Source organism: Monopterus albus, unplaced genomic scaffold (assembly GCF_001952655.1).
Source record: "Monopterus albus unplaced genomic scaffold, M_albus_1.0 scaffold103.1, whole genome shotgun sequence".
NCBI lineage: Eukaryota > Metazoa > Chordata > Actinopteri > Synbranchiformes > Synbranchidae > Monopterus > Monopterus albus.
In genome coordinates, this window is record NW_018127983.1 from 351,495 (window position 1) to 377,639 (window position 26,145).

Here is a 26,145-nt window from a genome sequence, read left to right on the forward strand (position 1 = left end):
TGTCCCACTCGCTCTCAGCTATCGTAGACTAACTATATAAAGAGACAGCACCTGGCGTGTCGTCACTTGCGCCGCATTATGTGAGAGGCCCAGTCTGCAATGTTGCTCTTTCCTGGTAAGATGTAGTATTTATTCAGTACGGTATCTGACTTATCTGAGTGCTATGTCACAAAAAAACAACCATATAAAGACTGCATATATACAGCTTTTAACATTTAATGATACTGAGAGTTTTACTCTGACAAAGTGGTATTTAATACATATCATGTGCTGGTACAAAGGTACAAAAAGCATTCACATATACTCTAATACATAAAGCGCAAAGACATATACCAGAAGAAAAACATCTCAATTACATCAAAACATCACCATGTTTATCAAGTACCATGGGAATAAAAGGATTGTTCATTACTGTGTGTATACTTTATATACAATTAATAAACCTACAATACCTGTTGGATCAGTGGTGGCCTAAAGGTCAGAGAAACCAGCTTGTGGCTGGTCCACTTGTTGTACTGGTGTACAGGTGTGAATGTCTTTACGTGTAAGAAGGGTGTTTCTGCAAAAAGTGGGTTCACCTCTCAGAGAACACACCCTGTCTAAATAAAAGTTAAAAAAAAGACATATATATGTAATAGGGCTAGTGATGACGCTCAAATTGGCATTACTAATATCATCAGAACATAAACAGTTTGACCCTGGTGGTGACGGCTGAAGGTGTAAGGGGTCTAGGGCATGTTGGCTGTGTGCTAGGCAAAGGACCCAGCCCCCTTCTCCTCCAGCCATGTGCTATCATCCATCTTGGCAGCATGATAACACGAGAAGACACTAAGAAGAGAATCTTCATTTTATAGATGGTAATAATAATGAAATATTGCTTACATTGTAATGTCATTTACTGGACTACAAACAGCTATCTTAATTGTTCTCCTGTTTATGTTTTAATAAATGTATGACATTTTGGTTAACTCTGTTTAAGTATATAGATATTTTGGTTGATTTACATGTTTGATGGACATTCTCTTGCAGCATATAGCAACGATAACAATTTAGGAGTGGCCTGAGCTGTGAGCATGTGATGACACTGATCCTCAGTGGGAGCTACACACAGAAGATGGTCACACCAGTTACTCCAAATGGTTCCTGCTACACTGAAGCATTCCTCTGTGTTGCTGACATTAATAATCCAGATCAAATCCCTCACACTTACCAAGTTACTGAGGTCGATTAAGATATCCCTTCCCCCAGATAGTATGTCTCACATCCTCTGATAATTTCCCTGCAGTCAGCTTTTAGGAAGCCCACCTCAGCAGTTTCACTCGCTGCAATACGAGTTACTGTGCCAGTCCATACACAGTATTTCTGTATCTAACAAGCAATGTGATGGTGGGCAAGTTGTGGGGGTTTGAAGGGGCATCCTTAAAAAAGACACAGGGGCAGTGGTGAACAGTGTAGATCTTACTGGTGCGCCTCTGTGATACAGCCACAATTAAGTGCGCAAGTTGTGATATCCTCACTTTGGTTTAAGTGACGTCAGTGATCCTGCAAACACATAAGACATTCAAATGTATAGTACCGATGGTACAGGCATATTTATCTTCATGAAACACAATTTACCTGTGGTGCAGACTGGTGGCCTCGATGAGGTTTTCATCCCAGTTGCTGGCCTATGTGGGCAATGTGGTTATTTATAGAAAACCATTACATTTGAATAGTTTAATGTAGGTAAAATGTCACTGCCATGTTTTCCATTTTAAAAAATGCGAGCTGCACATGACCCTACTTCAGTCATCAAAATATGAAATTAAACACAGCGGTCGACAAATGTGTTAATGATGGGCACGCAGCAGGAGGACAGCTCCTCGGGAAGTGTCAGTGACTCAGAAAATTACATGACTGTGGAACTTGGCAACTGTGTGTATGTGTATTATAAACAATCATAAGTGACATAGTGAAATTATCACATAACTCACCTGCTTTCCTTGAAAAAGGGTTGATCCCAGAGGAGGGCTGGGATGAAAATGTGCCAGGAGAGACAATGGTAGGTGGGGCAGCAGGGCAGAACTCAATAGCAGGTGGTGGCTCCTAAGAAAACATAGAGAAATATACATCTAACAACAGCGATCAACAATGAAGCTTGATTACATGTGAAAAGTATAACGTATCTCTGAGTCTTACTGTCTGAGCTGGGACTCCCTGCTGTGAACTCTCCTTTTGAACATCTTTGGGTTTTGATTTGAACCAGCTGCTAAACCACCCCGTCCTGGTGCTCTGCATATAACACAGAAGAAAGCGGGACACATTTGAGGAGACCCTAATATGGTTTAATAGGTGTGACAGTGATGGGGGATCCACCCACCTGTTTAGGAAGCTCATCTGTCTGCTCAGAGGCCTCAACGCCTTGTGGGACACTCTGCTGGTTTTGTCCTTGATGACTGATGTTGACCTCCAGCATGTGTCCCCCCATCTCCAATACAAACACAGAGATTCAGGTAACATGTGGAAATAGTTACCAATGATACGTTTAGAAAGGTTAAAATCTCAAAACACATGATTTAAAGTAGTAGAGCATTGAAATCTTTAGGAATGGTGAACATTTTAGCAATAAGCATTAATTTAGAGAAAGAGAGAAGACTAATGTGACCACATCAATCTAAGAGGTTGCCATTGTTCTCTTCCTTTTCTATCAGTACAAAATACTGCAGTTCTCACCATCACACCTCCAGAGGATGGCCAGACCCCTGTCAGAGCAGTAAAATTAAAATATCACACAGAGGCTCACTCCCCGCGGCCCATAGTAAATATCTGAACAGAGAATGCAATGAATACTCTCTGATATTAGATTCTCACCCTCTGCTGCCGATGGCAGATGACCCAGAGGACAATGTGGCATGACAGCTCTTTCTTCGGCATTATCTGTGTTATGATAACTGAAGTCTTGACTCTTCGCCACTGTGGGCGCTGGGGGAGCGTAAACCACCGGTACTGGCATCGAAAGATTGTCACTTGGCCTAGACAGAGTAACAGGGAGAGGACAGTGACATAATAGTGTTTATTAAGCCTGGACATCTCATTTGCAGTAAGAATTTGTATGTGTCTGGTTGACGTTAGCGGATCAGGGCGTGCTGCTGTTAATTCTGCACCGTGGCTGAGGTCCTCTGATGTCCTGCGATAATGCTGCCATTTCCTCAGTGTTTCCTTCAATGTGATGCACAAAGCTTTCTTGATCCTCAGTGGCTTTGTAATAAAGGAGTTCAGGCTCTGGACTTTGGATGTCACGATGTAGGTCATCCAAGTCAGATTCTGTAGAAACAAATGAAGAAAACCTAAGTACAGATATATGTGAAGGAAGACACTAGTCACTAGTGGGAAACAGGCCACATGACACTGGCTATAATGAGGGGACCAAGTATTACCTGAGCACACTTTGCTATCCTCATGGGCCAAAGCATATCCCTCTGGGGCTGGCTGGTATGATTCAGTAGAATCGTAATTCCCCCTCTGAGCAAAATAATATATGCAATAGGTTTAAAACAGAGAGTTTAAAGCCACGCTTGGTGAAACTGCCCTAACCCTGCTGTGCTTTGAACTAAATGCTAACTGTCAGCATGTTAGTAATGTTAACATGCTGATGTTTAGCAGGTATAATGTTTAGCATTTAGGCTATATCAGTGTAACATGTTAGCATGTTTCAACAGTTTGGACCTACAGCTGAGGCTGATGGGAATGTCAACCGGTTCTGCAGGTATTTGGAGGAACCAGAGTATTATATAAATTCAACTTCTGACTGGATAAATACACTAGATGAAAGTCAGTTGGCCTCCAAATTTACAGTTCACCCTGTGCAGGGCATGAACGCCTGTACCGGATTTAACAGTAACGCATCTAGTTGTTAATGTCACACATCAGTGGTGTTAGTGTACAAGTCATAAGATCACCACAGTCCGTAGGATTCATCATGCGAGAAAATGTCTGTACAAAAGTTCACTGTGATCCATCCAGTACCTCATGAGATAGTTCAGTGAGGACTAACAGACAGGTGGTCACTATCATTCACTATCATTATTAACGGTACTGCACAATAAGTAAGAGTTGTCATTGTTACACACTGGTGTAGGGGAATAAATCAGGGTTGTCATGCACAGTAAAATCACCACCTGCTTCTGCTGTTGGGTGCAACTAGTATCTAACAGGTTATGACTACTGTGGTTATGACTACTGAGAGACTCATAAGCATTTATGTCTCATTTCATATTTTTCCTCCACACTGTGGCCAGACACTTTTCCTTAAACGCTGTGTGAAATGAAAGGAGTGGAGCGGCTGATCACCTGTAAATCGTGGTGCCTAGCACGCAGCCGTTTCAACCAGTCAGGCTCTTCCCCGGCTCCGCTGACACCTGCTTCACTGAACTGACACTCAGAGTGTCTCAGTCTGTCTGCCAGCTGGGAAGAAAGCACGCATGCACTGTATCCATGTAGACTGTAACTGGTAGAAACTGAATCACACTGAGTAGAGTAATTAAATGTATAAGACATAATAGTTATGTATACCATAATAACCTCTGTGGTCAACACAAAGAAGGGCTCCCTCTGTCTGAGGATTGCCTGTCCCACCACCTCACAGTAATGGAAGGCCTGAGATGCAAGCCCGCAGTCCAACAGTCGACTGGCATAGAGGAACTTATACACCTGACAACAGCACAGCAATATTCAGGATCACATTCATTTTAAAATGGCATTTCTTTATCTTTTATTTCTACAAGATGCTAATATCTTCCATACCTCACTGTAAATATCTGCAAAAGGACTGACCATTAAATTGTTTGTAGTATGTAGCATGAAGTTTGAAGTTTGCAGTATGATTTGATGTAAGTGGGGGGGTTACCTGAAAGGATGGTATTGAAAAGCATTTCCCTCCGAGTGTCTGGCTGTATTCGAACACCTCGGTGCACTGGATGGCAGCGTTTGTGGCAAAGTGCTCAAAAGATTGTCTGAAGAGGAGGAGAAACAGTAAATCAAACACTGATGATCATCTCAGCAGACACTACACAGATTTAAAGATTAAAACAAGAGCAGACCTTAGAAGACCTTTAGACTCTCTAGTGGTAATTTAGTGTAATTCTATTTTCTTTTCTAAAACTGGCAGGGCATTTTGTGGCTGCTCTCGAGTCTGCATCTCCATCAATATTATGACAAGATGGACACCAATTACACTGATGAATGGCGTGCATCTCACCTGTGGCTGCTGCCTAGGAGCACCAGTCTGTCTGCCTTCTGTGTGAACACCCCAAAGGGAACCCTGGCTGTCAGGTAGCACACATGGGCGGCGTGTAGGAGGCCTCTGGAGGCTGCGTGGAGAAGAGGAGCTCACAACAATCAGCTCATATGTCTGTGAAGGGACAGCATTACAACCTGTCAGTCACTCAAACTATGTCCATACCCAGTGTGTCTCCCATGGTAATGATGGCCTTCTGTTGGACTGCAGGATCCCCTGTCTCATTGGACAGGATGACTGCCAGATGGGGCCTCCAGTCTCCCCATTTTTCATTCCCGCAGCACTGAGAACAGAACATCACCATCAAGACTCTTACTGGCTAACAAGAGACACACTGACATAAACTGTGATGACACTGACATAAACTGTGGGTGGTTTGTGAGTTTAAATGATCTCTTGCATGTTTTACCGTGGCTACAGCAGGGATTCTCCCAGACAGCAGCTGGAAGAGCGCTTGGAGGGTAAACCTGCCAGCAGAGCACTCTGTGTTATTGCACATCTTAGCTGAGGCTTTATTACATGCTAACAGCAGAGCCTCTGTACTAAAACAGAAACCATAACATTTAAAGAGCCTCCTGGCTGCTACTCTGTACACAACTGCTACAACAAGCTGATGGCTCACATTCTGCCCCTCTTGTCAGTCACAAATCAAAATCAGCCTGGCTATGTGTCAGTCCTCCCCCAGACATTCCTATACTGGCACCCTGACAGATCCTGCTGTGATACATGCTGCAGACACCAAAAAAAGTCTGTGAAATGGGTTGGGTTGCAGTCGAGAGGAAGTGCAACACAGTACAAACATTTCTCCTTATTAAAAACAGAGCTCTCAATCAGCCTTGCTTTAAAAACAAATCATTTCTCTGAGACTGGCCCACAAACATAAAAAATCTTTAGATGAACATACTATATGTCAAGCCAGATGATTTATGAGCAAGTTGTGGATAAACCACAACTTGTTGGATGGAGCAGTTGTCCTGTCATGTTCCCTGACATGTGCTACACAACTCACAAGTATAAGAATCTACACTTCTGACTGCAAAATACTATAGGAGTGCAATCAGCTGGATACTGTTCATTACTGTATTGAATTACATTTGCTCAGTATAGGGAAGTTCTGATTAAATGTGCAATTATTCCAATTTAAATGTCAAATAAATGTTTGTTTACAAAATGTCATGATTATGTTAAATTCCTTGTCATCAACCAAAGCATTGGACAAACTGCACATTTGACCTGATGATGGCACTAGGTGAAAAGTCAGAGGATCACCAAAATTATTCTAACACATCTTCAAAGGGACATGAATGTGTCCACAGAATAGAATGACAATCAGTCTAAAAGCTGCCGAGATACACCATGAACGTCTCTACAGAATTTGAGCAATCATGTCTCTTTCAGTCTGGACCACAGATCCGGGCAGGTCAATTCTGCCTTCCACAGAGTCGTGCCACTCGCATAGCTAAAACTTACACACAGGAAGCTGAGGATATAGCCCAAATACCAGTATTAAAAATACTGCTCATATGTGTCTGTAGCTGTCCCACAGGTTTCAAGCAGCCTGTAAGTAAGATTAGTCTGAGAGAATGTTTCTTCACTAATTACCAGTTTGCTATAGAGTTGTACACTGATTTATTGCAGCTGTTGTGCCTCTGATGACTTTACATTTCTCACCTGTTCAGCACAGTGGTGTAGGATCTGTTGTCCATTTTGCTGGCCAGAAAGAGTGCATGCCCCCATAGGCCGCTGCTCATAGCTGACTCCAGGGCCTCCTGGACACGGCATGGGAAAGTGTGGGAGGACAAACGATCAGATTCCAGAACAGTATGGTCATATTCTTAACTTGTATAACAGATTAGTAACTTTGTCAACTGGACTAGTGCTGTATTAGTGACAGACTTTCAAATGTGAACCTGTAGTTTTATGCTAATCACTACACTAACTAACTGGAATGATGCCACTTCTATTAGTTGGCTCTCGTCAGATCCTGCACTGATATGGTGAATATTATCCAAATAGATATTTACATTCCTACACCAGAGATGAAATGATTTATAATCTGTCACCTGGGGCGACACTGACATAACCTGAAGAACCTAAAGAGAACATCAGACGATTACAGAGAGAGACAAACAGGTAGAAACCTTCTTTCTTCCAGCCAGCAGTAGTTGAGTGTAACTCTGCAGGGCCTTCTCAGAGGTCTCGGAGCTGAAGCTGCTCCAGTTTCCTGTGAGCAGGTCATCTCCTTTGCGAGGTGGTGCTTCAGCAGCCATGCTATCATTGAAGTCAATGAGCACAGGATCATCCGTCTCCCAGCTTCCATTTGAATTTGAACCCTGCATCAGCAGCTCTGCGATATCTGAGCCAACTATTTGCTGAAACAATGTGCATGAAAGAAAACATCAGGTCATTACTATGATGGCTGTTGGATAGCAAGCCAAATGTTTAACATTTCCACATAGTGTAACAAGACCTTATGCACTTACTGCATTCTGTCTGCAGAGCAGTATCAAAAGATTCCACAAGAGGGCAGCAGAGCTCTTGTCATAGAGTTTGCCCTCTCTCATGCAGGCGTCAGCCCTCTGGTGGGCAAACTCCATAGCATCTACTTTGTGCAAATCTTTTCTTCAAAAACAGGAAAAATTTGATTTGATTTGATTTGATTTATTCTTTCAAGCATGTAAAAACTGTTGATATGACAACACACATAATTTTACACATAATCCAATATCAATTTGCTTATACCTAGTACATGCTTGAATGGAGTAGGAAGAAGTCAGACTTATCCAGTCCTACCCCATGACATCATCTTACCATCATTGGTTTGCAAGCAGTAAATGATTCACTTCTACCCACACACACTTATTATACTAAAAAAATGGTCAAATACATAGCACAGGAGCTTTGCAAATCTCACAGGACTAACTACTTTAACTATTTCAGGCTTGACATTCATCCAAATGAATTTCGACGGTGGAGAAAATGGCATGATGCTTTTGTTAAGACTGTGTAGTGGTGAGCAGTTTCCGTTTCAGAAAAGCACCAAAAAATAAAGAGCATTACCTTGTTAAAGGCCCGGGGAAGTTTCTCATCTCCTGCTGTTCCTGTGTCTCACTCAGAATGACCTGTGCAGACACAAACAGACAGAATCATCTTTAGCAGCTTTCATGAAAACAGTACTGGTGGTTACACACAAATTCTAATAATTTACACATAGTATTGCAATAGGTTTATATTGAACCTACTTCCAGACTGTGGATTTCCAGCTTGCTAGTGTTCTCCTGTGTGGAAAATCCTGGAGTGACCCGTATCAACTGTCCTGCTGGCCCAAAGCTGACAACTGCATGAGGGATTGAGTACTTCAGAGGAGCTGACATCTGATGCACTTGTCCATGCTCTGACAAAATATGGAACATTAAAGAACATGGGGCACTTGTCCATGCTCTGACAAAATATGAAGCATTAAAGAACAACACAGAAACCACTGACTGAAGTAGATCTGAGCGATAGCAGCTTTAGCTGTTCACTTACCCGTATAAGATGTGTGAAGCAGCTGAGGGACGGGGTCACTGTATTCAGCCCCATTTATGTACTGACTTAGTTCACAGCTGCTGGAGGACAACCCCGAGTTTTTGGAACTTTCTAATGTCCCCAGGTAATAAGAGGAAACTTCTTCGTTCTCTCTAGAGGGGTTATCCTCATAGTCACTGAGGTAATGCTGGGAATTGTCTCTCCCATAATCATACCTGAAATAAAATGAATACAGTAATGTGTGATATTATCATACTGCTACTGCATGTACACATGTACATTTTGGTACTTTATTTTTATGTATTATTATTAGTGTAACAGTTAACAGTGATTCAGATGTACTCCATTAATGACATTATCAACATTGAGAAGCAGCTTTGTATTTTCAGTATCAAACTGCCTTGCACAGAGAAATTCTGATGCAGGAAGCTGCGGAAAGCAGCACGTTGGAAGCAGGACTGATCTTTTCTCACCTGGACTACTGTAAGGTTTTATCTGTCAGAGCTCCTTCCAGCAGTTCCAGTGTTGTGCGAATAATAACTTCTACCAAGAATGTGACCGCCGTGCTAGTCGACTTACACTGGCTTCCACGTCAGTGTCATATAAACTAAGATCAAAATTCTATCGCTTTGTTTACTTCTTGTAAACAAACACAGTATGTGTTGGCTGGTGACCGCAAGTACTGTAGCTCTCAGTGGTATTAGTGTACAAGTCAGAAGATCACCACAGTCCGTAGGATTCAAGTCTGGGGAGACTATGCCTCTGCAGTTAAAGTCCCCAGACTTGGAAACATTATTCCTATTTTTAGCAGAAATACAACATCTGTGACAGTTTTACATTTCCTCATAAACTATGTGGGACCACAGTGTATCATCTTCCTCTGGTTTTTAACATTGCACCCATTTCATTGTATGTTTCTACTTTTGAAGTTAGTTTTGTCCTCCATGATAAACCAGCCAAAACACTCTGTAGTACTTCCAAACAGCACCATTTGATTTCCAAGTTTCTCTGGGTAGTGTGGTGCAAAAATACCACGTGTACATCACCAGCAGTGTTTTGACAATAAAAGTAAAACAAAAATCGAATTTATTTGCTTAACATTAACAAGTATCCATTTTTTAATTACTCATTAATCTTCAGATTGTTTTCTCAGTGCTCTGTCACCATTTCTCAGAAACCATACTGACTTATTTAAAAATGTACAACCAACAGTCCAAAACGACAAATGACCACAGAAGGCTAAGAAAACCGGAAAACATACTGTATGTACTTTTGAAAAGCTGAAACGGGTAAACTTCTTATCTTAAAAACAATAACTTAAACGTCCTATTATAGTGTATCTGTAATTGACTGACTGACCGTTCCATGGACCCTTGCAGCTCACCTGTACTCCTCTGTGTAGGAGCTCCCTGAATGTTCCTGCTTAGATGATCGTTCATGGTAGTGGTCCAGTCTCCAAGAGTCTTGGGAACCCCACTGACCAGCATCTTCATGAGGAGTACAATAAAATGCTTTATTATCGGGCATAACAGACCACTAATAAAAGCTCTCATTGTTTAGCCAAGTTGTTTTGCACCTTGTCGCCCATGCTGTCCTCTATAGTAGTCATGGTCGTAATAACCATAGTTGTCTCTATAGTCCCAGTGACTGTGTGGTGGATAGTTATAGCCATGTCTGAAAACAAAGAGCCTCTGGTTATATCAGTGCATTCACTGAATCTATTCATATCTATGTTATCCATCCCAGAGAAGGCAAGGTGTGCTGAAACGCTGAGCTATAGGATTTACAATAACAATAATAACAAACATTAAAATCATTAGCTTAAACTCCTCAGTAATATTGATTTTTACACAGAATCAGTAAAACTATTATATACTGTAATTGCTGGATAACACCAAAAATGATTTATACAAAACAGCTACTCCCACTGCTTGCATGCAAGGTCCCAACGCTGCACACACCTGGACTGGGGTCTCTGGTGTTCTGGTTGCCCATAGCCATAAGGATACTGAAGGTTGTACGGATAGTGTTCCGGCCTGGCAGGAGGACGGGTGAAGTGAGCCCTGTAGTGGGCATCAGGATGCGCCCAGTGTTTGTCCCTCTGCCTGGGGTCTGGTGGTGGGCAGCTGTGGTCCCTGTCCTGCTGAGAATTCCTGTAGTAGTCCTCTCTGTACTTTGTTCTGTGAGAGTGCCGGCCAGAGTCGGGCAAGGGGTGACCTCTGTGATCCATGAAAAACCCTCCACACAAGACCGGCCTACCTTAACACTTGAGGTTAAAAACGGGAGCTAGAAGTCTGCATGTTCTATTTAAAAAGTCTGTTCAAACTTTGTTTACGTACTTACAGCTCACACATGCCAGATGCAGGCAAAGTACATCCACGACTGCCACATCATTTCACAGGGAACTGGCAACAGGAGCTGATAACAAGTCAGCATGATAACAAGAGGATAAAGTTCACAAAATGCTGTGACCCTTATAACAAAGTGTGGTTGCTGCACCAGTGCTTAAAAACAGTTCAATTATCCTACTGAAGAAAAAAAAAACCTTAGCAAAGGATAACAATAATCATCATCATCACACCATCCCGGGTATTGTAGCCATAATCCTTCAGCTCCATTATGTTTGCATTGTGTATTCTCAGCCAATTTAGAGTAAACAGTGGAGCACGCCCTGAGTTTGACAGCTACACAATGCTGGAAAAGAGGAAATCACGTCCGTTTTCAGGTTAATGATCATTTTAAAGAATAATAAGCTTCTTTTCTGTGTCACTCAGACATGTCTAATAACTAACTAACTGTCCGGATACGTTAAATGTAAAAAAGTACAACTTTTTAGTCCCGAGTCGTGCCACGTTGCCGGCAGGGAGGTCGGTTATCTGTAGTCGGCTGGTCTCCGGTCGGTTTTAGCGACGGTTCAAGAGCAGGAACAACAGGAAACTGACTCGGAGTCAGTGGTGAGAGCTAGGACGTCAACGTTTCTAGTAGTAAAAACGTCGGTCATGCTTCACCACCAGGGGCGCTCTAATCCACTTTATAGGCCTGAGATGTGAACCTACATCATATTCTATGAGCAGTTTTAATAGACAATGGAAGGTTTTTCACCAAGTGTCCTCTCTGTAACTGTAGTGTGGCCAAAGAGAGACTTTTGTCCCACTTTTGTAGATGGGAAGCCAATGATTCTACTGATGTTTATAAATCATTAACTGATGCTTTATACTGTAGCCTACTCTCAGAAATGGATAAGAATAACGAGCCTATGGGTTGCCAGGTTGGTGTCTGGTGATGATCTTTTAAAATTAGTAACAATGAAGCTCCATTAATTAAGGCATCAAGTCTGCAGCATGATAACAACTGGATTTTGGCCCCTTTCTGAAAGGTCACTCCAGGGCTCTTTCTGATAAACTAAGGACTTATCTAAAAGAAAGTAAGTGCACTGTTGGAGGAATATCCAAGAAGATTTTCACAACCTGGCAACCCGGTTCTTATTAAGTACTTATAACTGATCTGTAGGCTAAAGCATTAGTAAATGGTTTTATTCACCTTTGATAAAGTGGGGAGCTACACCTTATGGATCTTTTATAAAGGGTACCTGATTAGAAGGCAACAGGCTGCCTGACAAAGTAGTCAGTCACTTATTAAGATTATTCACTGTGTGTGAATAAAAGTGCGCCCACATGTAGCCTACCAGAGCTGACTACATCCTCAAATAAAACACCATTCAAATCAAAACCACTATTATGAACTGACAGTTTTGTTTCTAACATTTTCATCACAAATATAGGATACTTGTGTGTTTGTTGTTAATGAATGTGGGGGGGGGAATCACACACAATATTTTACTGAAGCAGGATTATGTGCAAACTAAAACACTTGAACAAAGACGGCTAGGGATGAGTGGTCACGTGACCATGAGGAGAAGTAATTGCCACGTGCCACCACAGGGTGTCGCTATCTTCACAGAGACAAGTAGGAAAGGAAAGCAGTGTGGCTACGTGAGCAGTGGGCTCGGTTTATGCAAATCAGTTGTGAGCAATCAGGCTGATACTAGCGGAGTCCCACGACTCACCGGGCGCACAGTCGGTGTCTGGGCTCGGACTCGGTAGCGGTCGCCTTTCGCTCTGGATTTTATAGGACACCGGCTTGCTCGGATGTGCAATATGACTTTTGAAGAAACCAATGGAGATAATTCTTCAGAAAGGTCGAATGAAGTTCTTTAATTTTGCTTTTTTTGCATGTGTTTTAGATTTTGCTCATGCGTTAACTTTTTCTGTACAATAACTTTACGACTAGTAACGTTTTCTTTTGGGTGGAAGAACTAACTTGTTACTGCAAACCTGCTTCTTGGATGTGCTTTATTTTTATTTGCTGTGTGAAGTTAGCTTTGACTGATTGTCAGAAACGTGTCTTTAAAACTCTGAATGGTCAGACACCCCCTTAACCTCTGAGCTGTTAAGTGACCATAGTCCAGTAAGGTCACTAAAGGTCACTAAAGCTCCAGACCGGCTCCTCCTGCTCCCCAGGTCTGGTCCACACACCGGGGCCACTGTGCTTTAGCAGTTGTGGCTCCGGAATATCTTACCCATGAATATTAATAAGTGCAGGTTGCACTTATTTACAGTAGCTTTAGCCCCATAATTACAGTGAGACTGGTTGATCGATCGATTGATTTTCCTTCGATTTTAAAAATATAAATATAGCTTCTGCTAGTTGTCACGTTTTAATTTGAAACTATTATTGCATACTTGTGAAGCACTTTCATATGGCTTATTGTTGTTGCTATATCAATAAAAATTGTTTAACGTTATTATTGGGTCAGCCTACAGTATGACTCGGTTTATCTCAGCCAAGCTAGTTAGCAGGTTAGGCTAACGGTAACGCTAACCTGAATGTGTGATACTCATAGTATCACATAGTGTTGTGCTGCACGTTGCACTGTGTGTCGCACATCACCATCTTTTACCTGCTGCCATTATAAATGACAGTACAGCATAACATGAGCAAGAAAAGCCGGCTAACCCCGTTGTGTTGTGTCTTTAGCTAGCTCATGTTTCAATAACTATCAAATGTCTCTTTCTATAGGATGGAATCGGTGTCTAAAGCATTAGAGGAGGTCCTGAGCTCTGCATTGCCTCAGGGTTGCATCACTGTTGGAGTCTATGAGGCAGCAAAGGCACTAAATGCGTAAGTTAATAAAAAGAGACCTGCATTTAGTTCTTGTGGATCCACTTAGGATAAAGTATGAGATAAGTACATTTTGCCCTTTTCCTTACAGCTGTTTTTCTTTCTTTTGTCTCTGTTTAGGGATCCAGACAATGTGGTGTTGTGCCTGCTGGCCACAGACGATGAGGAGGATGTGGCTCTCCAGATTCATTTCACCTTAATCCAGGCTTTCTGCTGTGAGAATGACATCAACATCCTGCGGGTGAGCAACATGCGGCGTCTGGCAGAAATCCTGGGTGGGGTGAAACCTGGAGGGGAGCCCATGGACCTGCACTGTGTTCTGGTTACTGTAAGCATCATTACTCATGTCTGTTTACTACAACACTGCTGTATATTGCTCACTTCCCCTCAGACTGTAAAGGCGGTTGTTATTCCTTCACTGCCACTTGTAATACCAAGGCCATTCTTACACCTGCAAGGAGCTCGTACTAGTTGTGATGATTTCATCGTATGTGTTTCCTAAATCGGCAACTGCTTTGTCCCTTCTGCAGAACCCGCAGTCATCACTGTGGAAGAACCCTGCACTGAGCAAAGTGAACAGATTCTGCAGAGACAGTCGCTGTTTGGATCAGTGGGTGCCTGTTATCAACCTGCCTGACCGGTGAAGCTACCTGGAATATTAATGTATTGTTGGGGGAAAAGTAACTTCACAAGGCCTGTATTAGTGTCTGTGTTGGACTCCTTTGGAATGCACCCCAGACAGAGAGAGAGAGAGAGAGAGAGAGAGAGAGATGGGAGGGGCAGAAAAATGCACACGAAGAAGAGAGATGTTCCAGCACATGTAGCAGGTCAGGGTGAACTTGTGGGCGGAGTGACTCAGCGGTGTTCGTTCCAGGACTTCCCATGTATGACTGTGCCTTTCTCTGCTGAGAAAGAAGCTTTTACAGGAAACTGAATCATGTGAGCAGACAAGTGCACGTGGTGGGGAGCACAAGTACAGAAGTGGAGAGAAGCAGACAGAAATCCTCAGTTAGCAAGACTCCAAGAAGTGGACTGTGCTGGAGTGGACCAGCCAGAGCTCTCAGCTCGAAGAAGTCTTCATGACAATTTGACCAAATCCATGCATTTTTTTTAACAGCATATTTATTCAGTGGTATTTAAGACTTGTCACTTTGTTAGCTCAAAAAGGCACGTTTTCACAGTTTAGGGCAACACATTGTTTAGACTTGTCCATTCATTGATGTTTTATGTGTTAATAATTTAATAAATTATATTTATTGTGCATAGCTAATGGAATTTAAGGTGAATAAAATAAACTACCAACAGTTCTCAGGGTGGTTTTGCCTCAGTGATTTCCTGGTAAGACTAGCTGAGCATACTTGTAGGGAACGACACGGTGTCCAAAGGAACAGTGTGTGCTTCTTGTGCCCGCAGCCAGCTCATATCAAGCTCAGCATGTTGCCCCACAGGATTTGGATTTTATCTTGGCACACCTCTAGGTGCGTAAAAGTGTTTACTCAACACATTTCTAACCTTTTCTGCTGCTTGCACATCTTAGATCAAAAGCAAGATCAGCTATTTACAACTTAAAACAGTCACCTGTTTGGACTAAATCCACTACAGGCATGTGAGATTGCTTGAAATCAGCTTTACTCCTGCATGGGAACTAGTAAAGTTTGACCTTTTGCACATTTTGAAGCTGAGGGGAGGAGAATTCCCATTGTAGTCGACTGAGTGGGATGGGGCTCATCGTGACAGCTCATTCTTCACAACCCTCTGCACTTACGCAATCAGAGCTAAATTTACAGTTGTGTGAGTTAAAAATAGAAATGAAGGAAGAGAACAATCCATGTTAAAAGACCTGCTTCAGGCTGCATAAAGAGAAAACCAGAAGTTATTGATGCTTCGCCAAAAGGAGAGGCTAAAGCCTTCTAAACAAAGGGTCACTGGACAGTGGAGGCGTGAGTCAGGGCTATTCAGTTCTCCTGTGCTAGAGCTGTACAGTACTTTAGCTTCACAGCTAAACATAGCCCCATGAATAGAGCCCCACCCCCCGACACACTGGTAATAGTTGTTATTAACACGCAGCGTGTAGAGAGAGGCTGACCTGCAGAGGTGTCAGTGTGCATCCAGCGGTATTAAGACAACAAAATGCTGGACTGAGTAGAAAAGTGGAGAGGAGTGTGGGCTATGCCAGAGTAACCGCAGGGTTTGCGGTCTTGTTAAACTGAAGTTAAAGGGCGCTGTTTGTTAATGTGATGCACACAGAGGCCATGCAGACTTGCACTCAAACCAAAGTGCCGCAGTTGCAGTTTTCTAATAACACTTAGTTTCGCTACTGGTTTTCTTCAGGGATGGTGCCAGTCAGCAGAACTAAAATGTTGCACGCTGTGCATCTAGATGTGACAAAAACAGTCAAAGTAGTGGTTTAAGATGGACTAAGGAAAGTGGAACAATAACCCCAAAAATTCCAGAGGTGGATGAGAACGTGGCACCTAAATGCCAAGCTGATCTTTAAAACAAAACAGTTTTTTTCCTTGACCAAAGCTTTTTTACCACACAACCAGGGGTGAGATGTTAGAGATTCAGGATTACTGGTTTATCCTGGGGCTTCTCCCCTGCACTGACAGGTAACACAACCACTGGAAATGTTGCTGCTTCAAAGGCGGTCCTAACAATCATGTAACTCAAGTGAGAGTTACATCAATGCAGGCCATCAAATATGGTCTGACCTGATTGTGGATGTAACATCACACCTGAAGTGACTTTAGAGAGGGGAAACAGGGCTGCCTAGAGATTTAGGATTATTGCATAACAGGATTGTTCTGGCTTAGGGGCCCAGGAACACATTTACTAAGAAATTAGAGCAAACAAGAATGTGTATGTGCTCCTGACCTGAGACTTGGGACATCCATCTACTTGTATGAACATAGCAAGCTGTGATTCCAAGAAAGGAATGAAAAGTTGGTAAACAAGGAATCTAGTTACCAACTAATTGCATAAGTGAGTGTTTTGGCTGAGGAGGTATCTCTTCCTCTGTTCAAAGATGTTACTTTACAAAACAGCTCGTTTAAATGCATCATTTCAATACTCTAACCAAATCCTTTAGGAGTCGTCAGATATTCTGTTGTGACAACTAAGACTGTTATCATGCCTGAATATCATGTAGTGTAGCTTATGTATATAAAAAAATCTCACAATAGTTTAAAAAAAACGAGTTGAAATGATTTGCTTTCCACGGGTTTATTTGCATTTATCACAAACAGGCAAAGACAGAGATACGACATACACTACCTACCTAAACATTGTAATTATTTTGTAATAAAAACACAAATTCATATTCACCAATAAAAAGCAATCAAATATTACATTAACCAAAATAACACACATAGTTTAAATTGAAAAATTAAAACTCAAAGCTGAGGTTTGACTGAAACAGTGACATACTGCACATTAAACAGCTACAAGCAAGCATTTATTGTGCTACATGGACATACAAACTGCACTGAATAGTTACAGACATAAGATAGAAACCTCAATGCAATTACTACTGAACATTTTCAAATATGATGTTGTACACAGATACTTCCTTCGCCTAAATATACCTACAGTATTACAGTATTCACAGTATTAGATAGACAACAGCACTTGGCGTGACTAAAAGGTAGTTAATAGTCTGAAGCAGGATTACTTCATTATTAAGGCCCTGGCTGGTAAAATTGCAAAATTAGTTGCTTATGTTTTGCATGAGCACCAACAAAGTTATACCTATATGCAAACGGTCAGAATAAGATACTCATAATAAGTTTTACTGCAGCTGTAAACACAGAATGTTTCAAACTCAAGAATTTAACAGTCATCTGCTGTTTACAGGTTTCAAAGTACCTGAATCAATAATATGCCTCAGTGCTGCAGAAAGAAACAGAGAATCTGCTGGCAAAAGAAATCAAACATTTTGTGGTGAGATAGCAGAAGTCTAAGAGTGACACTGAATAGGTAGATCTGGTTAGATGGCACAGATTGGTCTTAAATGTTTTTCTTCAGGAACAATGACTGGATATTTGTTTCCCCATGTAAAGCATACTGTAAGTAGTACCTCATGCAAAACAGTCATCTACAGAGTGGAGTGTTTAGTGATCTGAAAACATGTGTCATACAGTTTGTGGTAGGACATTTGAACCACGTTGGTTGCACTGTCTATGCTAAGAGAGAGATGGGAACCATTTAATACCTAAATATTTATTATTTAAGAGTGTGACATGATGACAACATATAACACAGGAGCAGTAGCAGTGAACTTCAGCCCTTTCCATTTGTCCTCCTGTAACAGAACAGCCTGGTTTACTTGTCCAGAGACAGGATAACATTATCTCAGATGCTCTTTATCAGTTGAGAACAAACTACAACAACTGTTCTGTGAAGCAAAGCTGATGAAAGAAAGAGGTAAAAGCTGAAAGCCTAAATCTGCTTATGCACACTGTGATAATTAGGGAGTCAGGAACACTCCCTCAGTGATAGAGCTCCTTCCAAGCCAAGGTCTGGGGCACTCTTGGTCTTGTCAGATAACAGCACAGAGAAACAAAAGTCACCATTGAGTCTTATTACAAACTTTTAATCACCTTTGCCGGAGCTAAAGGTTTGATCTGACCACAGCTTCTTTGGTGTAACCACTCTCTGACTAAAAGGTTGAGAGGAATATATTCCTTGTCAAACAGCAGCAGGCATGTGAAAAAGTAAGGGGGTACACTGGCCTTAAGGCAAGTTGTGAACAGTATTACTATTAGATCTTTCTCACATAAAAGAATAAAAGTGAAAAGCAACAAGAGTTCAGATGTTCTCCTACAAAACAGTGCAAGGCTTTTTGTCCTTGAAAGGGTTTTCTGACGCAGGGATGCCCATGAGCAGTGGGTCATTCTTGGCGTGTTCTCCACAATAGCGCATTAAGTCTGATGACGCCTTGGACACCTACGAAGAAATCAGTCCATACACTGATCTACTTTGTTATACATGTAGCAAGAAAAGCACTTCAGGGTGAATGACTATGACTATGAACACACCTTTATCCTCTCGATGCTGGCCTCTATCCTAAGCTGCTGCACTGTCCGTCTGGCCTGGGCTATGCTACTGGAGCTCTGCATTTTTGAAGACATCACAATTTTTGGACAACTTTGCTCAAACCTGTATTAAAAAACACATAGTGCATGCATGTTAATCAGTATAAAGGTGCAGTTGGTATTTGTGCAAAGAACCCAACAACATAAGAATGTCAAAAATACTTCCTATCAAACGGCAGCTGAAAATGCTGCTGAGACTGTTTCTGCCTTTATACAACTTAGAGCTGTTATAGGTAATATACAGTATATGAGGTATCAGTATTATATAGTTCTGCCCCAAGGTTAGTGTAAGGTTAGTGAATGTGAGTGTGTATGGTTGTTTGTGTACATGTCGGCCCTGTGATAGACTGGAGATCTGTCTAGGGTCCACCCCCTCCCCCACCCACACATACACCCAACCCCCTCGCATAGTACCAGGGACATATAAAAATGCATCGGCTTAAAAATGAATATTAATGTGACTGGAAAGAATAATGTTATGTTACGTAAATAGTTATGTGCCCCAAAACAAACCCCTGTGGCACCCCATAACTGATAGCAATAGGGCTTGATTTGGCAGCTACAGTCTCCCAGTAAAGTGAGCATGAAACCAGCAGAGTGTCATATCATCTAAACCTAGAGAACGTAGTTTGCTAAGGAGGATTTTTTGATTGACTGATGGTATCAAATGCTTCTGAGGGGTCAATAAAGAGAGGAGCATAAACTAAAGAATTTCTTGTCTGGGAACCATTTATGCCTGTTTGAAATTTTCATGGCAATTTACCTGACATTTGTTGAAACATTTTAGCATGGCTAAAAATGCACATAAACAAAATTAATCAAAGCCACATCTTTGGCTGCTGCACTTAATTTGATGTATAAGCAGCTTTGCACAACAAGGTTGAAATGATAAGTAGTGAGGTTATAAAAAATGTTACCGCCCAAATGTCTAACACGTAGAGTACTGTATAACTGTAGAACTTCTCAGAAATGACAGTTGACTTCATTTGGAATCATTTGGACTGACTGTGCGTCAAAGTTGTGACCCAACCTAACGGACTCCTGTTTCACAATCCCTACTTCCAGGACACTGTGGTTTGCTCTCTACCTCATTGCGTCACTCTATGAATTACTCGAAAGAGAGTTACAAGCTGCAGAGTTGCAAGCTCAAAGGGGAAGCAGCTTTTGAGCAAAATCTGGTGTTTATTTTCTGTTTTCTGCACAAACATAATTTCTTAGAAGAAGGGGAGAACAGGAACAGCTTCTAATACCAGAAAAGAACATCTTGATTTCAAGTTTACAATAGAACAAAGTGCAAATGCTGTTAAGCAATAAGTCAGAATTTCTTTGTGTACCCAGCAGTTGTTCACCACTGGTAATCTGCAGTTCTTGTTCCTGGAAAAGATGAAGAGCACACACCAGAAAGTGACTCTGTGGGACTGACGAAAATAATCTTTAACATGTGGTGTGGTGAGCACTCACTCTGTGCTCTGGTGCAGGATGTTAAGGAGGAGGGGGACACGGTGAAGATGAAACATACAGACGGAAGACCATACATCCCTCCAATCCCCCCACCCACTCCTTTCCACTTCCTCCACAGGAAGCAGTATCACCAGTCACCCTCTAAAATAGAAATGATTAAATATGTGATGATGGCTTTAAAAACAGAGGCCACTCAAAAAGGTAGCTTTCCTAAAGATTGCATGATTAGATTAAACTCAAAATAGCGTAACGTCTGTTTTTGTTGTTTGTGTTCTCTTGACATGTGCACTCATTGTTCCAAGGAATGTCATGTGGTTGCTCTCTTGTCAACAAAGCTGTAATTTTTAAGCCTTCAGCTGCAGTGGCCAGGCATGAGTGGACCCAGGCGAAGCTGGTGTTTACTCGCTGCAGGGATGCTGAGCGACGCCAGCAGCTACTACTGAGCATTGTAAATTTAGACAATAAGTATTTAGTTTTTTATGTTTTACTGCACTAGTGTTATGTTCCTAATTGTGCTGGTGCCTTGTCACTAATTCAGACTAGTGATCTCACAGCACTTGATCATTTCTGATACACAATCCGAATGAAATTCAATTCAGTTGCTCAGTGTTCATACTTATCCTACTGTCTGTGTTTTCTTTCTTGTGCTTTTCACTTGTCACATTGTTGCTTATACACTGTAACTGCATAAGGGGAAATGTATTTGTAGTGCACTGTGAGCTGAAACTGGATGATAAAATTAACAGTGGCGAAACAGAGCTGGCCTGCAAGTTTAGCAGCTGGTTAGAGCAAGGGTTTGTGCAATTATAACCTAGTATTGTTGATTTAAAACTGTCAGAAATATCCTTAAATATACAAATGTTCCTGTTGCAACATTTACTAAGAAAGCAGTTAGTGACACAGAAAGTAGGCAAAAAAAAAGTGAAAAAATTGATAGTTGAATTATACAGTGTCTGCTGTGGAGATGGCAGAGGTACCACATCTGGCATATCATCTGCAGCGGTTAGTGCAGCAGGGGTGAACGAGTTTAAAACCCACACTTACACCAGGACTGGTTTATTGCCTTGCTGTGGGTGCACACACACTCTGCTGTGCAGCTGCTCTCAAGGAGCTGTCTGATTCAGTGAGGTCTCAAGCCTCAGATGTGTTGTTCAAACAAGCCTGTCTCTCTGGGTAGTGCAGTGGGCAGCTTTACAGCAACCCTGCCCAGTCACAGGGATCTTAACATTCTTACAGACTACATCTATGTGGTCTCTACCCATGGGTCATCCACGAATCACAGAGTTAGCAGTTCGGTCTCTCCAGTCCACATGTCGAAGTGTCTTTGGGCAAGACACTGAACCTCCAGTTGCTTCCGGTGGCCAGGCCAGCGCCTTGAATGGCAGCTCCACCACCAATGTAAAGTACATTGTCCGTCAAGGTAGAAAAGGTGCAGTCTATTTATCATTTACCATCTAGAATTAATGCGCCTCATTAATGTGACATTTCTACTGGACTTTCATTATTTATAGATAACACATACAAAAAATTCTAGCTTCTGCTATAAAAATAGCCTATCTCTTTGCTAGCTAATAAAATATTGCAAATTAAAGGAACAGTTGAATACTGTGCATATTCTTTTTCTTACGGAGAAATTGTGTCTGCAAGTTAAATTTGAATCTACGACTAGTTAGCCAGTTAGCTTAGAATCATAGGCTTGAAACAGGAAACAGTTAGCTGGCATTGTCCAAAGGTTAAGAAATCTGCAAGCCACTCACTAATTAACGCATTATGTGTATATTTGTTATATCCCCATAAAAACCAAATGGTTATGAGCCAGCTGTTTCCTGTTTCTGGTCTAGGAAGCTAAACTAACTGTCTCCTGGATGTTCTTGTTTACCATACAAACAATCGTATTATTCTCATATAACTCTTGTCACAAAGGCAAATGTGTATTTCCTGTTGTTGAATTATAGCTTTAATGTTTAATTAGTAAAAACCAAAACAACAGTATATGTGACCAACTCTTTCTGCAGTGAATACTAATTATAGCTTGTGGTAGAATATACAAATCCTTATAAGAAACATTCTGAATTATATTTTAAGCTATTGCCTAATTACCATATAGTCCTATTTCTGAGTCAAGACTTAAGACAAACAAAGCATGAGTGAAAAGAGACCTCATTCTAGTAAAACAAACACAAATAAGTGGGGAGATTTGTCACTGCCTACTGTGTAATTCTTTGTAGACTGAACCTACAGAGTCCGTCTAAGAATGTCTGCAATGCCTTCCACTGTGGTGTGTCCGTCTGCATCCAGCATGTGTACTGAGCCTACATAATGTGTGGTACATCTACACATGTGGCACACTGAAAGCATTGATACAAGAAGATATTTGAAGTCTTAGAGTGGAGAGATTTCTTTGATGTGGTTACAGGGCTTTGCACAGGTGAGCTCCACCGAGCCAACACTGAGGTCCCGTAGAGTTTATGACAGCAAACCCTGCTCTCTGCTGTGTAACGCTACACACTGCTTAGATCTGCTGCCTGAACAAATACACTAATGACTTACTATACACTGGTTTAAATCAACAGCCTACAGGACTCTATGTGCATGCGTGTACTGAACAGTGGGACAATACCCATCCAATTTGGTACATGCATCTCTATGGTGTCTCCAGGTGATAGTGGGTGTAATATCATTCATTATACAGTAAACTCTATATATAACAAATGCATGCAAAGTCTCATAACAAATAGTGCCACTGATGCAGTCATTTGTCTTCCACTGCAGTGCATTACAGTTGTCCAAACCCTGCACACATGAAACAGGTTATTACCTCGTTACTAGTATTACTGCATCTAATAGTTACTTGTATTGTCAGTTAATTAGACTTTTTTCTTTGGTAAAATGACTGAAAATGGTGACAGAAGCTCATCACAATTACCTAGACATTTTTAAATTCCTTTTTGGGCCGCATTTTCAACTCTCAAATGTTCTGTCAGAATTATAGATAATAAACCGTAGAACAACTGATTAACCAAAATAAATACATTTAAATAGTCTGTCTTAAAATCATACCCATGGGTACATTAAAGCAGTTTTTAGTCACTATAATCCATAATTTCTTTAATGTATTATGTCTGTTGTGGCCTTGAAAAGATTTGTTTCTCAGAGGATTTTCAGGTAGAAGATGGGAGACAAACTCTGCAGTCCTTGTTCTGTGCAAAGTACAATCCTATACCACAGAGCACCTCACTATACTATAGTATGCTATGCTATACTATGCTAGACTATGCCTATGCCAGTGCACATACAGAGCTATACGGTGCTATGCTATTGTATAAAATCTGAACTTTAGTCAAAGCTTGAACTACAAAGAATAAGTTGCTTGCTTGATTTTGTCAACTCAGACTGCAGAGGCCTCAAGTTAGCTTTGGCTGAATGTCAAAATGCATTTCTACACCTACCAAGAACGGTCCAGCAAACAAAAATTATTAAATGTGAGTAATCTTTTACAGTAAGTCAAAGTGAAGAAAATTTTGATCTTATAAATTAGCTATGATTATGCATTATATATGAGATTTAAAAAAACTTCTGTAACTCTTTGCATATATTAAATTCATAGTGCAATAAAAGACAATACAAACAAAGTAAGGTGCATTGTGTTCATAAATTACAGAGATGTTATTTAGTTACTGATAAGCAGAAGGCAGGCCGAGTGCTGCAGCCTAAATGATTGGTTATCAGCTGTCTCCTTCCAAAACTGCTGAGCCGTTGAACACAGAGCAGCTCCATTACATGTTTGTTACACTCTGCTGGAAACTGCCTGGCAACAACTCCAGCAGGCTCCACAGTTCACTTCTGGGCCAGGATCTGTGCTGCTTCTACAATAAGCTCTAAGGCTTAGGCACATTTGAGAGGCATGGTGACAATGTAGACAGGCTATCAGTATTGTGCCACACTCGCAACTGCTGTGTGGGCGTTATGTATGACAGAGGAACCGGGACAGGAGTCCAGAGCTTTTACAAGTTTAACTGCACCCTCATGAGTGCTAATCTCAGACAGCCCAATGATATCTATCTGGGAGTCAGACTGTCCAGTCAGGCATGCAGAGGAAAGAGACAGAGGCCTCCCAGATTGTAGCAAACACACAATGTCTTTACTCAGTTTTAGTGAGACAAGTTGTATGACTAATGCTAAACCATTCTAATGTGCACAGGAACATCATCAATTACAAGTTTTGATGGTGACAGATTTTTAAAGGCGTTGTTGGTGCTGTCCAAAATGCTTCAAACCCCTTCTGTGTGAAGTTGGACGACATAAAAAGAAACACGTAGGTGTTTGCATTGCACGCTAACAGGAGATGAGGGTTCCAAGCCACTGAGTCACTGGCTGTGAGTTTCGCTTTGGGATCCAGAGTCCACTGTACACCTTACCTCTGAGCTCTGCAGCGGAATGCAACACCTTTGCAGAGGGTGAGGCCAGTTATAATAGAGGACAACGGACTCTCACTCCAGTTTCGGTTATCCTTTCCTTTCTTCCCACCTGGGCCCCGTGTGCAGAAAAACTGGTTTCTTTGACTGTGTGTGTGTGTGTGTGTGTGTAGCTATTCACATATCTTGCAGACGATTGCAGCCATTTAAAAATGCTATGCTTTAAGCTGATCTATGGCCTGTGGAGCCGTACAGTGCAAAACATAACATGAAACTGAATTGCAATTGAACATGATACATATAATTTATTTATGTATTTCTTTCTTAAGGTGAACAAATCCTTTCTAAACCACTAATAAAAATCAACAGGATGGCCACCCACAGGAAAGTCATGGTTATAAAATACTGGCATGTTATACAACTATGTTATATTAGCAGGTTCCTACTATAAGACTGACACTAACAACAGGTCTAAACCCTTCTTCAGAGGAATGTTGGCAAACACAAGGCCTTGCAACCTCTGAAGGTGAACGATTGTCCTATTTTTAGAAATCCAGCAACAGGTTTGCAGAACTTTGGAGAAATACAGCAGATTTTCCAGATTCATTATTGATTAATTCATTTTTGTTTTGGTCTGTACAACTGTAAGAATATAACAAGAAGCACTATTTCCAACAATAATTTTTAAGACATAATAATAAAAAAGAAAACAAAGACAGAAAGAAACAAAGAAAGCACAGAAATGCCTTACAGCAGAACAGGTTGTCTTCAGTAAGATATTAAAAACACTTACAGTATTAATCCTGCTGTCATCACTACAACTTCTCTGAAGACACATAACTATCTTGACCCTAGTATAATTGCACATGCGGCTTCAAGAACAAGCCCTCAGGGCTCAGATGAACAGTTAATGAACCCTTAGTCAGCCCTGTCTACTCCCTGATCCAACCTTGTGTGAGCTGTTCCACCAGCTCTCTTTATCTTGTCTTGCTCACTTGAACACAATAGCGTCACACAGACTGGCTCCATGAAAAGGAAGCTTGAGATTTGCTTTTGTGTGGTTTAGAGTCAGGAGGTAAAAAGTCACAAACTGAATGGATAAAACACTGCATTGTACACCAGTGAAGAAGTGAAGAATGTGTTTGTGTGTGTGTGTGTGTGTGTGTGTGTGCGCCCAAATGCTCTATGTGCA

The 26,145-nt window shown here is 41.4% G+C and overlaps 3 protein-coding genes across 7 annotated transcripts in view; 1 reads left to right on the forward strand and 2 right to left on the reverse strand.

Moving 5' to 3' along the window:
* Nucleotides 1–226: 226 nt before the first annotated feature.
* sec16b (SEC16 homolog B, endoplasmic reticulum export factor) lies at nucleotides 227–12,356 on the reverse strand. The gene is made up of 23 exons (XM_020610045.1): nucleotides 10,765–12,356; nucleotides 10,380–10,477; nucleotides 10,188–10,290; nucleotides 8,804–9,018; nucleotides 8,518–8,669; nucleotides 8,336–8,397; nucleotides 7,759–7,897; nucleotides 7,417–7,647; nucleotides 6,947–7,044; nucleotides 5,685–5,742; nucleotides 5,441–5,558; nucleotides 5,237–5,348; nucleotides 4,886–4,991; nucleotides 4,552–4,689; nucleotides 4,330–4,443; nucleotides 3,417–3,501; nucleotides 3,144–3,303; nucleotides 2,851–3,011; nucleotides 2,713–2,741; nucleotides 2,360–2,467; nucleotides 2,179–2,271; nucleotides 1,974–2,085; nucleotides 227–1,542 (listed from the first exon to the last, which is right to left on the reverse strand). Exons 1-23 carry the CDS (start codon nucleotides 11,031–11,033, stop codon nucleotides 1,514–1,516), a joined length of 2,790 nt encoding a protein of 929 aa, XP_020465701.1. The 5' UTR covers nucleotides 11,034–12,356; the 3' UTR covers nucleotides 227–1,513.
* Nucleotides 12,357–12,655: 299 nt separating this feature from the next.
* Nucleotides 12,656–15,302, forward strand: gadd45ab (growth arrest and DNA-damage-inducible, alpha, b). The gene is made up of 4 exons (XM_020610044.1): nucleotides 12,656–13,001; nucleotides 13,883–13,984; nucleotides 14,105–14,312; nucleotides 14,515–15,302. Exons 1-4 carry the CDS (start codon nucleotides 12,952–12,954, stop codon nucleotides 14,626–14,628), a joined length of 474 nt encoding a protein of 157 aa, XP_020465700.1. The 5' UTR covers nucleotides 12,656–12,951; the 3' UTR covers nucleotides 14,629–15,302.
* A 1,913-nt stretch (nucleotides 15,303–17,215) lies between these two features.
* gng12b (guanine nucleotide binding protein (G protein), gamma 12b) overlaps nucleotides 17,216–26,145 on the reverse strand; it is a 27,918-nt gene continuing 18,988 nt past the window's right edge. For 4 of the 5 annotated variants that reach the window (XM_020609984.1, XM_020609985.1, XM_020609986.1 and 1 more), the window contains 2 exons: nucleotides 19,021–19,141; nucleotides 17,217–18,928 (listed from right to left, as the gene is read on the reverse strand). In XM_020609984.1, the coding sequence (XP_020465640.1) occupies nucleotides 18,803–18,928; nucleotides 19,021–19,113 (219 nt within the window). In that variant the 5' untranslated portion in view covers nucleotides 19,114–19,141 and the 3' untranslated portion in view covers nucleotides 17,217–18,802. Of the gene's footprint in view, nucleotides 18,929–19,020; nucleotides 19,142–20,538; nucleotides 26,117–26,145 lie in introns of those variants that run through there. The other variant, XM_020609983.1, reaches the window with a different exon arrangement.